General features: G+C 48.7%; 1 protein-coding gene across 4 annotated transcripts in view; it reads right to left on the reverse strand.

Moving 5' to 3' along the window:
- Nucleotides 1–12,877, reverse strand: part of LASP1 (LIM and SH3 protein 1) — a 46,395-nt gene extending 33,518 nt beyond the window's left edge. For all 4 annotated transcript variants that reach the window (XM_024210044.2, XM_024210045.2, XM_026654859.1 and 1 more), the window contains exon 1: nt 12,787–12,877. In XM_024210044.2, coding sequence (XP_024065812.2) covers nt 12,787–12,842 — 56 coding nt within the window. In that variant the 5' untranslated portion in view covers nt 12,843–12,877. The remainder of the gene's footprint in view (nt 1–12,786) is intronic.

A 12,877-nucleotide genomic window follows, 5' to 3' on the forward strand; every position in this document is an offset into this window, starting at 1 on the left:
TCCCAGCCCAGATAGACAGACTTGGGCTAGCAGGGCTCAAGCGAGTGCAATCAAAATAGCAATGTGGATGTTGTGGCTCAGGGTCTCAAGGCCGCCTTGCTGCTACACTGAAGAAGAGGAATACTTTCCCAGGGAAGGTTTTTAGACACAGGCAGCCGAGAGGGCGAATACAGGGAAACTTAAGTCTAGTCACTGTGACTAACTGAAAGGAAGTAATTAGTCCCACCCACCCTCAGAGGTGAGGTTGGTGTAGAGTCTGCTGCTAAGTGATAAACTCAGACAAAAACACTAACCTTTCAATAACAGACACAGCTGATATCCATTTAAGTCATTATCTTTACAGCTAAGGTGACATGGAGGCAGAAGCCTGGGTTCAACTCTGACTGCCAACTGCATGTGGCCTCGGGGCAAGTCACTTTGCCCGGTAGAGAAGTGGAAGTCTCTTTTGACACTTCCCCTTGTCCGAGGCTCCGGGTGTGCTGAAGGGGTGGAGTCTGAAGAGGGGACTGGAGGTAGTGAATTGAGCCTCAAGCACGAAAGCCAGAACGGAGTTGTTTGGCGCCACACAGAAATGCCACCAGTTCTGGACTAGTAACTACAAAACCTAGGGGCAGTAAGAACAAAATGAGATCAAGCAGGGGCAGCGAGGATAGGAGACGACCTCCCAGCCTGGTGCTCACCTGTGTCTCAACAACTGCTTTAGCAGCAGTGCAGATGCAGACAGATTTTAACATCAGTGCTGCTGAGAAGGAGGGGACAGCCCCCCCAACAGACGGAGGGGGATTTGCCTCACACTTCAGGCCTCTTGGATGGATGTGGTCAGTAGCTGCTGAGCCTGATTAGAGAGTTTAATGAATTGACAAATGGGATGCCCCCCCAAATCCCCACCACAGGGGGCTGCTGTCAGATTAAGGGAATGGTATTTAAATATGTGGGGCAGAGAGAGACATGTGACCAAGTAAAGCCTCAATGCTCTCAAAGCAGGATCTTCCTTCTCCAGCCTTGTTGTTCAGGACCAACAGAGTAACAGCCCCTTTAATCCAAGGCTCCCTCGGACCTAGGGTGATTACATACAATGGGAGAGATAGTAAAAAACCCTCCCCCAAACCCCATGCAAGCCACACCCAACATAAAAGCAACCAAAGGTAATCAGCTCAGAGATCTAGGAGGAGGGAGGACAAGTACACAGCTCCGTCAGGGGAAGAAAATCCCCATCCGGACCAGTTTTCAGATGCTGCCTGTCCTGCTCAAGCAGGAAATTAGGCCAATGCAGTTGTTGTGGAGAATTCTGGCTTCTGCACCCAGCAAGAAACAGCACAGATCCCTCTGTGGGCTGTCTGTATTACATCTACACATATGGAGAGTCCCCTGCCCTGAAAAGTTCCTCTCTTTAGTAAAGAAAACCTCCTCCTAGGAAGCAAGATTGCTACAGAATCCCACCCTAGCCCATAAGACTCCATATACAGACCTCCTACAAAGGTTCCTAAGGGGCTACCACTGGTTCAGCTGCATCAGTGGGAGCCCTAGTATAGACAAGGCTCTGGTACATCTACAATTTTTAAATCATGTCAACTAAAACTAGTCAGAGCTATGAAAGTGCACTTTAACAACTCTGCAAGAGCCAGAATAGAGTCAAAGTGCTATCAACATTAAAGTTGGTTTGCTCCTGTTCATTTCAAATCCTAGGATTACTTGAAGAGATCTCTACATTTTCTGTTTACTTTGTACTGTTAAATGTACCAGGGAAATTGTTACTTTGTACCAGGGAAATTGCAAAACCAGCAAGTCAATCAGTTTCTCCTAGCTTTCACACCACCACACGTGGGGGGGGGTGTGTGTGTGTGTGTGTGTGTGAAACAGTACACTTTCCAGTACACTGAGCAGAGATGGCCATCTCAATTTCACCCTTCTCTTGTGTCAGGTTTACTGGCAACTCATGAACCAGAGAAGATGTGGCTGGGTTTTTTTTCAGACCCAGGACTGGCAGTTTGCAACACTTGAGTTCAAATCAAGCTTGCTCTCACCAAGGCAAAAGATTTGTGGTCTGTCCCTTTTTCAGGCCAGACCTGCCCTTTAAGACCAATGTATAAATCAGGGAGCAGTCTCCCAAAAGGTGGAAACTTTAGTCTTGCCACCCAAGATTCTCAAAAGGTATTTAGGCACTTAACTCATTGGAATAGATGGGAGTTACATGCCTAAATGCCTTTTAGTATCTGGGCTGTCCATGCTGAGAAGTGACAATGTTAAGACTGTTCCTACCATCATGGCCTCTACTAGACTAGAACATTGTATTAAAGACTAGTTCTAACATGACTTGTCCATATAGCAAAGTTGTTAGAACTAGTTGCTGGAATGGGATTTAAACACCAGCATGGCTGGTGCCTTGGACAGATCTGAACAGCAAGGAGGGTTGTGGGAAGGGTGACCAGATGTCCTGATTTTATAGGGACAGTCCCGATTTTTGGGTCTTTTTCTTATATAGTCTATTACCCCCCAGCCCCTGTCCTGATTTTTCCACACTTGCTGTCTGATCACCCTAGTTGCGGGGTTTAGTTCCCCCACTATCCACAAACATCTAACGCCCCAGCCTGCAATGCAGCATGCCTTCTCTCCAAGGGGACAAGTCACCTTTCCACAGCTGTATTAAGGCTTCAGTAAGAGTTAAACAAAGGAAGTAATAGACTGGATTTTTGGCAAAGCAGAAAGACACATCCGCCCTTTCAAAGAGCTTTCCAGAGCTGCTAATTCTTGGGAACAAAAAAAGCTTTATTTTTGAAGACCTGTTTATTTTTAAAGACACCTCCTCCCCGCTGCAGAGGACCTGAAAGCCTCTAGCTGCACCAGGAGCGGCTGCTTTGGGGAAGGGACATCAGTTCCTCAAAAGCATTCTAGGGAGAGGCTGCTGAGGTGGCGACGCCAGCGCTGCAGGAGTACAGCAGAGCAGCCGCCATTTGCAGCCTGCCTAAGGAACTGGATTCAAATTAGGTAGTTGAGACAGGCAGCTAGGAAGTTGTGAGAGTGAAGCCTCATTCAATGGGTCTCACTAAAATCCCCACCTTTTACCTCCCATCATACCCCCCCCCCCCCCCTCGGGAATTGGGGCCATGGCACTAGGAGGGGGTATTCTGCAGCAGAATGTCCTCCACTAACTGCTGCAGCGAGTGTGCCTCTGTTGGAGGGAATGAATCCCCCCCGCCCCCCTCAATGAGTGGCAGATCCAGCAATATTAAGGCTGGAACCGGATTCTTCCTTACACACGTCAAGTGAAAGTGAGGGTTTTCTAGGCTACTCAGACTGGTTCCCGCCCTTAGGAAAAAATAAATCAAGGGACTTTCCACTGGGGTGGGAGCAGACAATGTGCGCGCACCACACCACAGGAGTCCCAGCCTGCGGTGCTCCCGATGCGTTTAGGGGCGACCTGGCCCTTAGTCTCCTGGGCAAAGGGATCAGGCAGGAGTTACACTGCCCTGCCAGGGTGGCTCAGACAGCTCTGTAGCTAGTACAGCTCAGACCCCTTTTAGAGGAGGATGTATTCCATAATTCTGGAGAAAGGAAAGGTAGCCCAGGTGAGCAGTCAGCTCTCACCTCCACAGCTTCCAGGCAGGCCTTTAACAAACTAAGCCAAGGAAAACTGCCTGCAAGAAGGGGCTTCACAATCTCAGTCTCACCCAACTCCCCTTTCATCATTTGGCTGGTGATATCAAGCGGCGCACACCCAGTTGTCCCCACACAGGGAGATGCCAACAGCCTGAGCTGAGTCAATGGGTGGACCAGAGCCAAGAGTGATGGGCCCCTCCACCACCAGCAAGCCTCTGAGGTTACTTATGGGAACAAAATGGGAGCTGCAAAGAAGTTGGATTTTTCCAGGAGTTGTTTTGGCATCAAGTGAGGACAAGGTGGTTAGGCAAGATCTAGAAAGTCAATACACTCTTATGCTCCCCCACCTCAGCAAGGTCCAGAGGAAGGGAGGGGCAGACCGCAAGAGGAGGAGTTGCGAGTGGTTACAAGGAACTGCCAGGTCTCCTGCACTTGGTTCCACCACGGACATGCTGTGTGGCCTTGGGAGAGAGTTGCCACTGTGTTTCAGTTTCCCCTTGCCCAAGAAAGTAGAGGGAAGGTAGAGACCTCACAAGGTTTGTGTCAGTGTTCGAGGGCTTTGGGAAAGTGCCTGATCAGCAAAGCCTAGCCTGAGCTCCTTACAGACAGGAGAAAGGCTGCTGCTCGGAGCATCCCATAGTACTGTACTAACAAGCTAGTTCAGCCAAGCCAGCTCACACATCCCCATTTAAAAAAAGGGTTTGTGACTGAGGGTAAGTGAAACCGGTCCCTCAATCTTTGCTATGCTTTGGTCTTGTTCACACAGCTGCCTTCTCAAACTGCCACCATGCTCCTAGCTGAGCCAATGGTCCAAAGACATATGGGCCCAGTGCCCTCAGGTTACCAGCCTGGGAGCTCGCTCCCTGCGGAGGAAGGCTGCCTAACTTCTCCACCCCCACATCATTTTGCTAGAGCAAGTGCATATGGCTCCCCCTCCCAAGGGCACCGACCTTGTCATGAGAGACCCTTTCCCTCTAAGGAGTCAGCAGCAACATGTTAGGCCATAATCTCTTGGGCAAGGCCACCATAGGGTCGAGACTGTTGGCAGAACAGGCTTGCCCCACCAAAGCCAGGGAGTGACTGGGGTGCTAAGCAACCCGCAAGACATGCCGGGCTTCCCAGTGTTGCTTTATTGGGTTTCAACAATGTCCTTTAGATAGTGTCAGGCTGCATCAGTGACTCAGGTGATTAGATGCCCCATGAAAGAGACAAATAGATCTGCTAGGGGAGGTTATTGAGCAGAAGACAGAACAAGGGCCTCTGACAACCACCACTGTTATGTCACAGTCAAGATCCCATGTCAACTCCACTTCAGCTTTCTTCCCACAGAGATGGGAAAGCCCCCACTAATTATGCAGGGAGGTTAAGTGCATTGATGCTAGGGAGGACAAGCGAAGAGGCACAGAGCCAATCCTCCAGGTGGCACCCACTGTGCAGAGAATTAATAGGTCTGGCAGCTGGGGCCAGTAGCTTTATCTGTGAGAAGTCTGTGGCTCCATTGAGAGCAATCATGGGCTTCCACCAGAGAAAAATCATTCCCTGACTTTCTATAAAGCCAACCCCAGAAGCTCCTAACCACTAATTCAGCCCACAGATTCCTTTAGAAGAGCATCCGACTGCCACCTCTCCCCTCCACCCTGAAGCTACTACACCAGAAAATCCCCACCCTGAGCTTTTGCTGCAAGAGGAGGAGGGGAAATCTATTCTTGTTTGTATCCTTCCAGTACTCTGCCACCTCAACACACACACTCAGAGCCAGGTGTGTTGGGGTCCTTTCCCCACAACAGCAAATGGAAGTGCCAGCTCCCATTTGCAAGGAGACAGAGAGCATTTGTTCCGAGCCACGTGGCTATGCAAAGCTGCATACATGACTACAGAGAGACAGTTACTCTGATCCAGGAACTCGGCAAAAAGGCATCGCATAAACACCTGGACTCTGTCCCAGCCGCACCATTCCTCCCTGCTTCCCTACCCCCAGCTTGGAAGGGTCACTTTCGTGTAATATGCTGCTACCAGATGGAGTGATTAGGAGTGCCAAGAACAAAGATTGTTGGCTTGTTTTGAAACTCAAAGCGGTTCTGCTTTTGCCTGCCACTTACTAACTTTTTCCAAGAGGGAAGTTGGCCCAAGAGGTAACAGCCAGTTCGCTCTGAACGGAAAGAAAATTACCAAATTTGAGGTTTTTCGAGAGGGAATCTCAGTCAAGTCTTTGCAGTTGTTCCCTGGAATCAAAGAAAGTTTCAGCAATAAGGACACTGGTCAATTGCTTGATGCAGTATTATCGTGGCCCTGGGGTACTGCCTAGGTGGATTGCTGGGGAATCATAAGCAACCGCTGGTTCTGTGTATTGTGCAGCAAGGATAGCTTGATTCTGCAGTGAAGTGACAAGGTTTCAGTTTCCCACCCTGCCCTGGAAGAGCCAAAAGAGGTACTACCCAGGGTAGCCCCACTTCCTTCTTTGCAAAGGGTTGGAGCCCCAAAGAAACATGGAGATCAGGCAAGCGCAGCAGGAGTGACAGCTCTCCATAACACCTTGCGTAGCATACCAAGGGCACACATCCTGGGCTCCTTGTGGGTGAGAAATAGCTTGTTTGGTGTGGTATGGGGGGGAGGGGGAGGCCAGGCCAGGACCAGAATAAGTAGAGCAGTCCAGTGCTAGGTTTTTCTTTGAGTGCTCAGCACAGGAAGGCACTCAGCACTTTGAAGAAGGACTGCGGTGAAGGTGAACAGAAGCGGTGTCAGCGACAGAGCCATCTCCCCTGTGCAAGCTCAAACAAAGGATGCTGCCCTTTTAAGAAGGCTGGTCTGCAGAGAGAACTGCTGCATCCTCTTCCCTGGGGGGAAATTGCTGAGTAACTAGGCCATTAACTTCCTGCCAGCTATTCCACAGCATCCAAGAAATAAAAGCAGCTAGCTCTGTGGGGTGTGTACAAGGCAGAGACAGACAACCCCTCTGATTAGCCACATTCAGGCAGGTAGATTCTACCCTGGTGGATGCAGGTTTGCATTGGGCCTCTGGCCAGGTCTGATGTAAAGGAGATTGCTTAACCTGTCATACCAGGGTAAGCCCACAGTTGCACCACTAACTTCAACCAAGATCAGGACCTGGCCTAGTATCTTCTGTAGAGTTAAGACACTCTTCCCACCCTCAAAGGTGGTGTCTTGCTGTGGCTGGAATGGTGTTGTCAGAGGAAGGAACTCCATCTTTCCCTGGACTGTGACAAAGAACACACACACACACGCACACACAGGGAGACAAACAGTGGATTCTAATATTTATACAACATCAGTGTAGGATCACATGCACCCAGTGATGGAGGTCAATGGTTGGACTGCCAAAAAATTACCAACCCCTCCTTACCATGTTGCAGCAAACAGTGCTGTACAGGAACTCCAGGGAGGGGATGCCGATTCTTCAGTCTACTTTACACAGTTAAATATACACATCTGAGACCTCAAACAAGTTTTAAAGCAGCAGCTCTTTAGAGGTTTGACCAGAGAAGTCAGTTCCACTGCTGGGAGCAGAGGGAGTTTAAGAGGCTCAAGGAGGAGAATTACAGCCAATACAGTGGCCCCAGCAGAATACCCATCATGGCAGATTTAAGCAGGGCCTTATGCTGCAATGACACCAAGCCTATGAACTGGGAATATGTACATTAAGTAGGAGCTACCTGAAATTGCTAGGTCTTCTGCCCAGAGCTTTGGGATGTGCTGGGATAAGAGGGGATATGACGCTAGTGTCACTGCAGAGGCCATCCAAATTCAGGCCTTGGTTGCTACGGACAGCAGGAACCGCAGAGCTTAGTGCCCAAGTCCCAGCTCTGCAGAGTTCTGCTACCCACCTTATATAGGCCACGTAGCTGACTGCACTCAGTCCAATAACGCCACTGGCTCCCAATTTATTTCAGGAGTAGGGGGTAACACTTCTAACTTGTTTGAAGCTACCACCCAGGATCTTGCTTCAATCTTCCTGAAAGACCGGATTTACCCTGCTTACCTGAACATGCTTAGACCCGTGGCATATATTCAGCCTTGTTGACAAAAGCCTTCTCTGCAGCTCTTGCTATCCAGAAAAGCATTTCTGTATCTTACTCCAAAAATTACAGCTGAAACCAGCCCCCCCACACCCTGCCCAGCCTATGCCTCTTCCAGTTTTGTTGCAGTATTTAAATCTACAGAGCTTTTTGGCACCCAATTTGCATGAGACACTATAGAGTACCATAGGATCGGCCAAACCTGCCAACAATGAACAGCTTGTGTCAGTTGCTCTAGTACTTTGCATCAGAAGTCAATGGAGAAAGATTTACAAAGGAGGTTTAAAAAAAAAAAAACCCCACACTCAAATGTGCTGGGAAAATAAAACAAGTGGAAACACAGGCCTCCATCGCTGGGGGGAGGGGGAGGGGAAGAGTCAGAGGGCAGAGTTAAACAGCCAAGCTTTCTTGGAAGGCTGCGTTCAGATTTATTACAGGGCAACGTCAGATAGCAAGGAGGAAGCCCAGCCTTCTTCCTACTGCTTTCTTGAAGATGGAGGCTTAGGGGCTGGCAAGAGGCCAGCAGAGACAGAGACATGCCTATGTTAAGGCATGCTTGGAAAACAGCAGCCTCTCCTTGCTGGTATAAACGTTGCTTTTCTTCCTTTTGGAAGATCTAGAGCCACAAAGGGAACAGCTTATCATTGGTGGAGGCTGTTTAGAAAGGGTGGGCCCCATCTGGGCTCTCCCAGTGCCAGAGACAGGGTCATATGGAGGCAAAGCTCACCTTCCCTGGCCACGCCCACCTCCTCCCCAGAGCACCCTGAGAGCCACGTGGCTCGAGCTAAAGGGACATGAAAGGGAGAAAGTGAAAGCAGGAAACCAAACAGCTGAATGAAATGTAAGACTAAGACGTAAACAGCTGGAGCCCAGATTCTGTGGCGATTGGTCCCCTAGACATGGGCTGCTTTGGTCATCTCTGGTACACCCCTACCCCGATATAATGCTGTCCTCGGGAGCCAAAAAATCTTATAGGTGAAACCGTGTTATATTGAACTTGCTTTGATCTGCTGGAGCGTGCAGCCCTGCCTCCCCGGAGCGCTGTTTTACTGCGTTATATCTGAATTCGTGTTATATCAGGTCACGTTATATCGGGGTAGAGGTGTACTTAGGTCTTGCATTACCACTGTATCCAGTCACCTCAATCCTTATGCATTGATCCTCAACACCCTGGTGAGGTACAGAAGGGCTATGAACCCCATTTTACAGACAGATGACTGGAGGCAGAGATTAAGTGACCTGATCAAAGACATCTGTGGTGGAGCAGAGAATTGAACCCCAGTCTGACTAGTGCAGATCCCCATTACCCCAATAAATAAGGTGGACATTATGACAGGTGAGGGGCACCAGCCTCAGAGTTGAAGGCCAGAGTCTGGAGGAAGAGGATAGATTCTGCAAGTTACCAAGTCAGTCACTACATGCTGTCCCCACAGGTCATGCTGCCTAGTCATTGGCAACCCAGAACAGCCCTGGGGCAAACCTCAGGGCATTTAAAGCAACCAGGAGTTCAGGTGTTTACAGGAATCTCTTGGGTCGAGATGGAACAGCTGTCTGATGTGGGGCTCCCAAATGGAACCCGGCCACACAGGACAAAGATTCTTTGAGCTTGAATTAAAAGATTTAGGACAGTTAATTGCTTTGTTCAAGTCTCTGCATCCATCCCTGATGGACAGAAAGCTGCCTCTTCTCCAGAGACCATCTCCTCAGGTCACCAAAGGGTTAAGATAGCAACTCCGCATCACAGGGAACTCAGTTTCTCAACCCCTTCTGCTCAAGAGAGGGTTGCGTACACTCCTTGGAATCTCAGGAATTTCCCACTATTATCCCCACTTCCCTTTCACCAAAGGCAGGGCGAGAGGACTTTGGGCCCTTCCTTCTGCTTGGAAGAAGAGAAGCACTCTGGGTGCAGGCTCTGGTTCTCACCTTCCATTCCCTGCCTCCCTCCCCCCCAACCCCACCAAAAAAACAAACAAACAAAATCACGGAATGGCTTCCATGTGTTTAAGACAGAGGATATCAGCCTTGCAAGATCCGAGTTAACCCTTGACAACAGCATTTACCTTTTGAGGTTTGGCTATTGGCTAGACCCATGTTTGTTGGTCTTTGAATCATGCACATAGGGATGCCCAGAAAGGAGACCCTTATCTGAGCTGATCAGCCATCACGAGCAGAGCTAGGTCTCTTCCTAGCCACAGCACTACTTCAGAAAGAGTTCTGGGAGTCCATGAAATCAATGGCAAGATGATCACACACCAGGCCTCTAGACCCCCAGGGTCAGGGGAGGGCTCAGCCCTAGAAGTGGAGACTATTTGATCTTTGATCTGAAGGAAGGAACTACTCCTTGCTTTGAGGTCTTGTAAAAAAGGCTTACAGGATCCTGCATCTTGTACTGTAGTGTGCTGGAAAGCGCCCAGCTCTTCACAAGGCTGCACTGACACCAAATAAGTGGGGAGGTCCTACCCAGTTTTCTTTTGTAGCTTCTCTGAAGTGTCCCTGCCCATGAAAGAGACCTGGCAAAAGACTGGGTGAGGTTGCTCATTGGAGACACACAGCAAGCACACAACCCTTGAATCCAAGTCAACATCCATTTCTACACCAGTTTAGGCATAAGCCTCAATCATCTTTTTGCCGTTTGGAACTGGCTTGTCAAAACGTAGCTCTTTAAAGCAGCCAGCCAGCCAGGATCTCATTGTATGAGCATCCAGCTTCTCTAGCCAGAGACAAGATGTTGGGATGAAACTCAGTGCTGAGATCCAGCAGGCATGTCTACTGCTGAACACACATCCTGTCCTGTGTGCCTGTGACATCCTAGAGCCTTCCAGCAAGGTCTCCAACTCACAGCTGGGTCACTGATGTGGCTTATGTTAAAATCAGTAACAGAAATTCAAGGCAAGAGCCTGCAGGACCCAGATTTGACAGCATTGAACAGCCAACATCCAGGGCTGGCAATAAATATTCCTTTCTTTGGCCTGCAGAAGCTAAATATATTGGTGCTACAGAAGTTTCCTGTTCTGCCTACATGTTAGAGCCAGAAGTGGAAGGTGCCAGGACATGACCTGTGCATAGCCAGAGAGAGTTAAGCAGCAAGTGACTCATTTCCTCACCTCACTGTAGCAATGCATCTCAGATAATCAGAACCTATAGAGGTCATGCTCAACATGCCGGGGAGCCAGGAACTGCAGTGGTCCACTCCTAGTTCTAACACCAACTCCTGTGGCCTTGAGCAAGTCACTTAACCTCTGGTGGTTGCCAACACTTTTGGCAAAGATTTTCCTCATTGCTACAGTCCATGGGGTTGTCAGTGGATGGGGGGGAAGCACTATGTTAGAGGAGCAACAGCAGCAGGAAGTTTTTGACAGCACACCTGGTGTAGCAAGGCCTGCACCTCAGTTCTACCCTAACCCCATTTGATAGCTTGGGGGGGGCATGGGGGGGAGATTATAAAGTGGGTATTTGGTAAATGGAACAAGCTATACAAATTCTAAGCAGTATTAGCTTAACAGCTCTTAGAAAGAGAATTACTTGATATATGTAAAGCAGCAATGAAAAATCCCCTAGTACAAGCTGCTTTATAGTCATTAGACAGACATGTCAAATTAACAGTCAAATTCCTACCTATGAATTCAATGGGAGAAAGATTGGGGCAAATGATGCAGGGGCCGGCTGTATATTACTACCACTAGAACCTTAGAAGTTAAAGTGATTTCTCTCTATTCATTTAGCTTTTGCGCATTGAAACCAGAATGATCAGGCTTGTGTGCACCAGTTTCACTCTCTCCTGCAGAGATTTAAAAGTCCAAGACAAAGGGAGATGGAGGATTATGAACAGGAAAAGGGGTTTACAGTAGAACTTTAAATAGGGTTTTGCAAAAGGGTTCACTTTGTTTTGATCCAAAAGATTAATCATTTGTAAGATACAGTGCAGATTAAGCACCGAAAGTGTTAATGCTTGCTTGTGTTCCATTATGAAGCATCCTGTACTCAAGTCCGCTTAAGAGGAAGACAACACTCCCTGGCTACTGAATTAAGTGGCATGACTACACGAAGAGGAATGGAAAGTCCCTTTTGACAACAGAAGGATTGAGAGTAGGCAGTGATGACCAATCAGAAAGCTAACTTTGTGCCAATCCAGAAGTGACAGTGAACTGAATGGCCTCAGATTGTGGGGGTGGAACTTGTGTATTTGAAGAAAGCCCTGGTAGTAGAAACTCATTTTAAGCATCTTTCTTGTGAAAGCACACACAGTCAGAGCTGTGCTCTGCTTTCAAGTACTTCTCTGCTCTCACTCCTTTATATCCTCACTGCCCCTTTCATCTCTCCCAGGTACTTTCAGTCCGTTATCACAGTATCTGAACACCTCACTCTGGTGTACTTATGACAACATCCTTGGTAAGTAGGGGAGTGCCATTTTCCTCCTCATTTTACAGATGGGCAAATTAAGTGACTTGCCAAAGGTCACAGGAAGCCTATGGCAGTGCAGGGAATTGAAACTGGATCTCTCAAGATCCTGACCGGCAACCCAGCCACTGGACCATCCTTATTCTTTGCATATAAAGGAGTTATTTCCCTCCCCCCGACCCTACACTCAGCATGGTCCAGACTCCTTCCCTGAAGGCATTTTGCAAACGCCACATAGATCACCATAATGCATCCTTGTGATACATGGGCGAGGGTTCAAACACATTCCTCCCCCCCCCCCCCCCCAAGTTAGAGCTATCCTTTTCAGAGGTCTTGACTTGGCATTTAAGTCAGAGGGGATGTTTGCTTTCTTGTCTGGAATGCCCCACTGTGGTACAGACGATAATCTAACTTGTCTCAAGTTGTGTGGCTTTGTTTAGAACGTTGAGATGGGACTGGTCTCTAACCCTCACCCCCCTCAAATAAGAGCGGGGGCATCAAGAATGGCTTTTGGTGCAAGCGTTCTGTGGGAGCAATGGGGAAGCAAATTCCAGCATCAAGAGACTTTAGCCAAGAATGTCCCCTGCATCCGCCGGCATCAGCTTGAACTTCCTGGCAGCTGGGAAGTGTCTAAGCAAAGTTCAAGGTAGCCAGAAACCAAGTCCTACAAAGTTTTGCAGAGCCAGCACAGCCCCTGAATGACACTTCCAGCATGACACTCTCGAAGGCGTTATTGGAATGAGGAGCAGAGACTTACGCATTGCAATACGGCTTCTTCTCATAGCCCTTGTAGTTTTTCATGTTTAGGGTCATCTTGCAGGTCTCGCAGTGGAAACATGCTTTATGCC

This window comes from Terrapene carolina, unplaced genomic scaffold (assembly GCF_002925995.2).
Source record: "Terrapene carolina triunguis isolate 2854851 unplaced genomic scaffold, T_m_triunguis-2.0 Scaffold193, whole genome shotgun sequence".
NCBI classification, from domain to species: domain Eukaryota; kingdom Metazoa; phylum Chordata; order Testudines; family Emydidae; genus Terrapene; species Terrapene triunguis.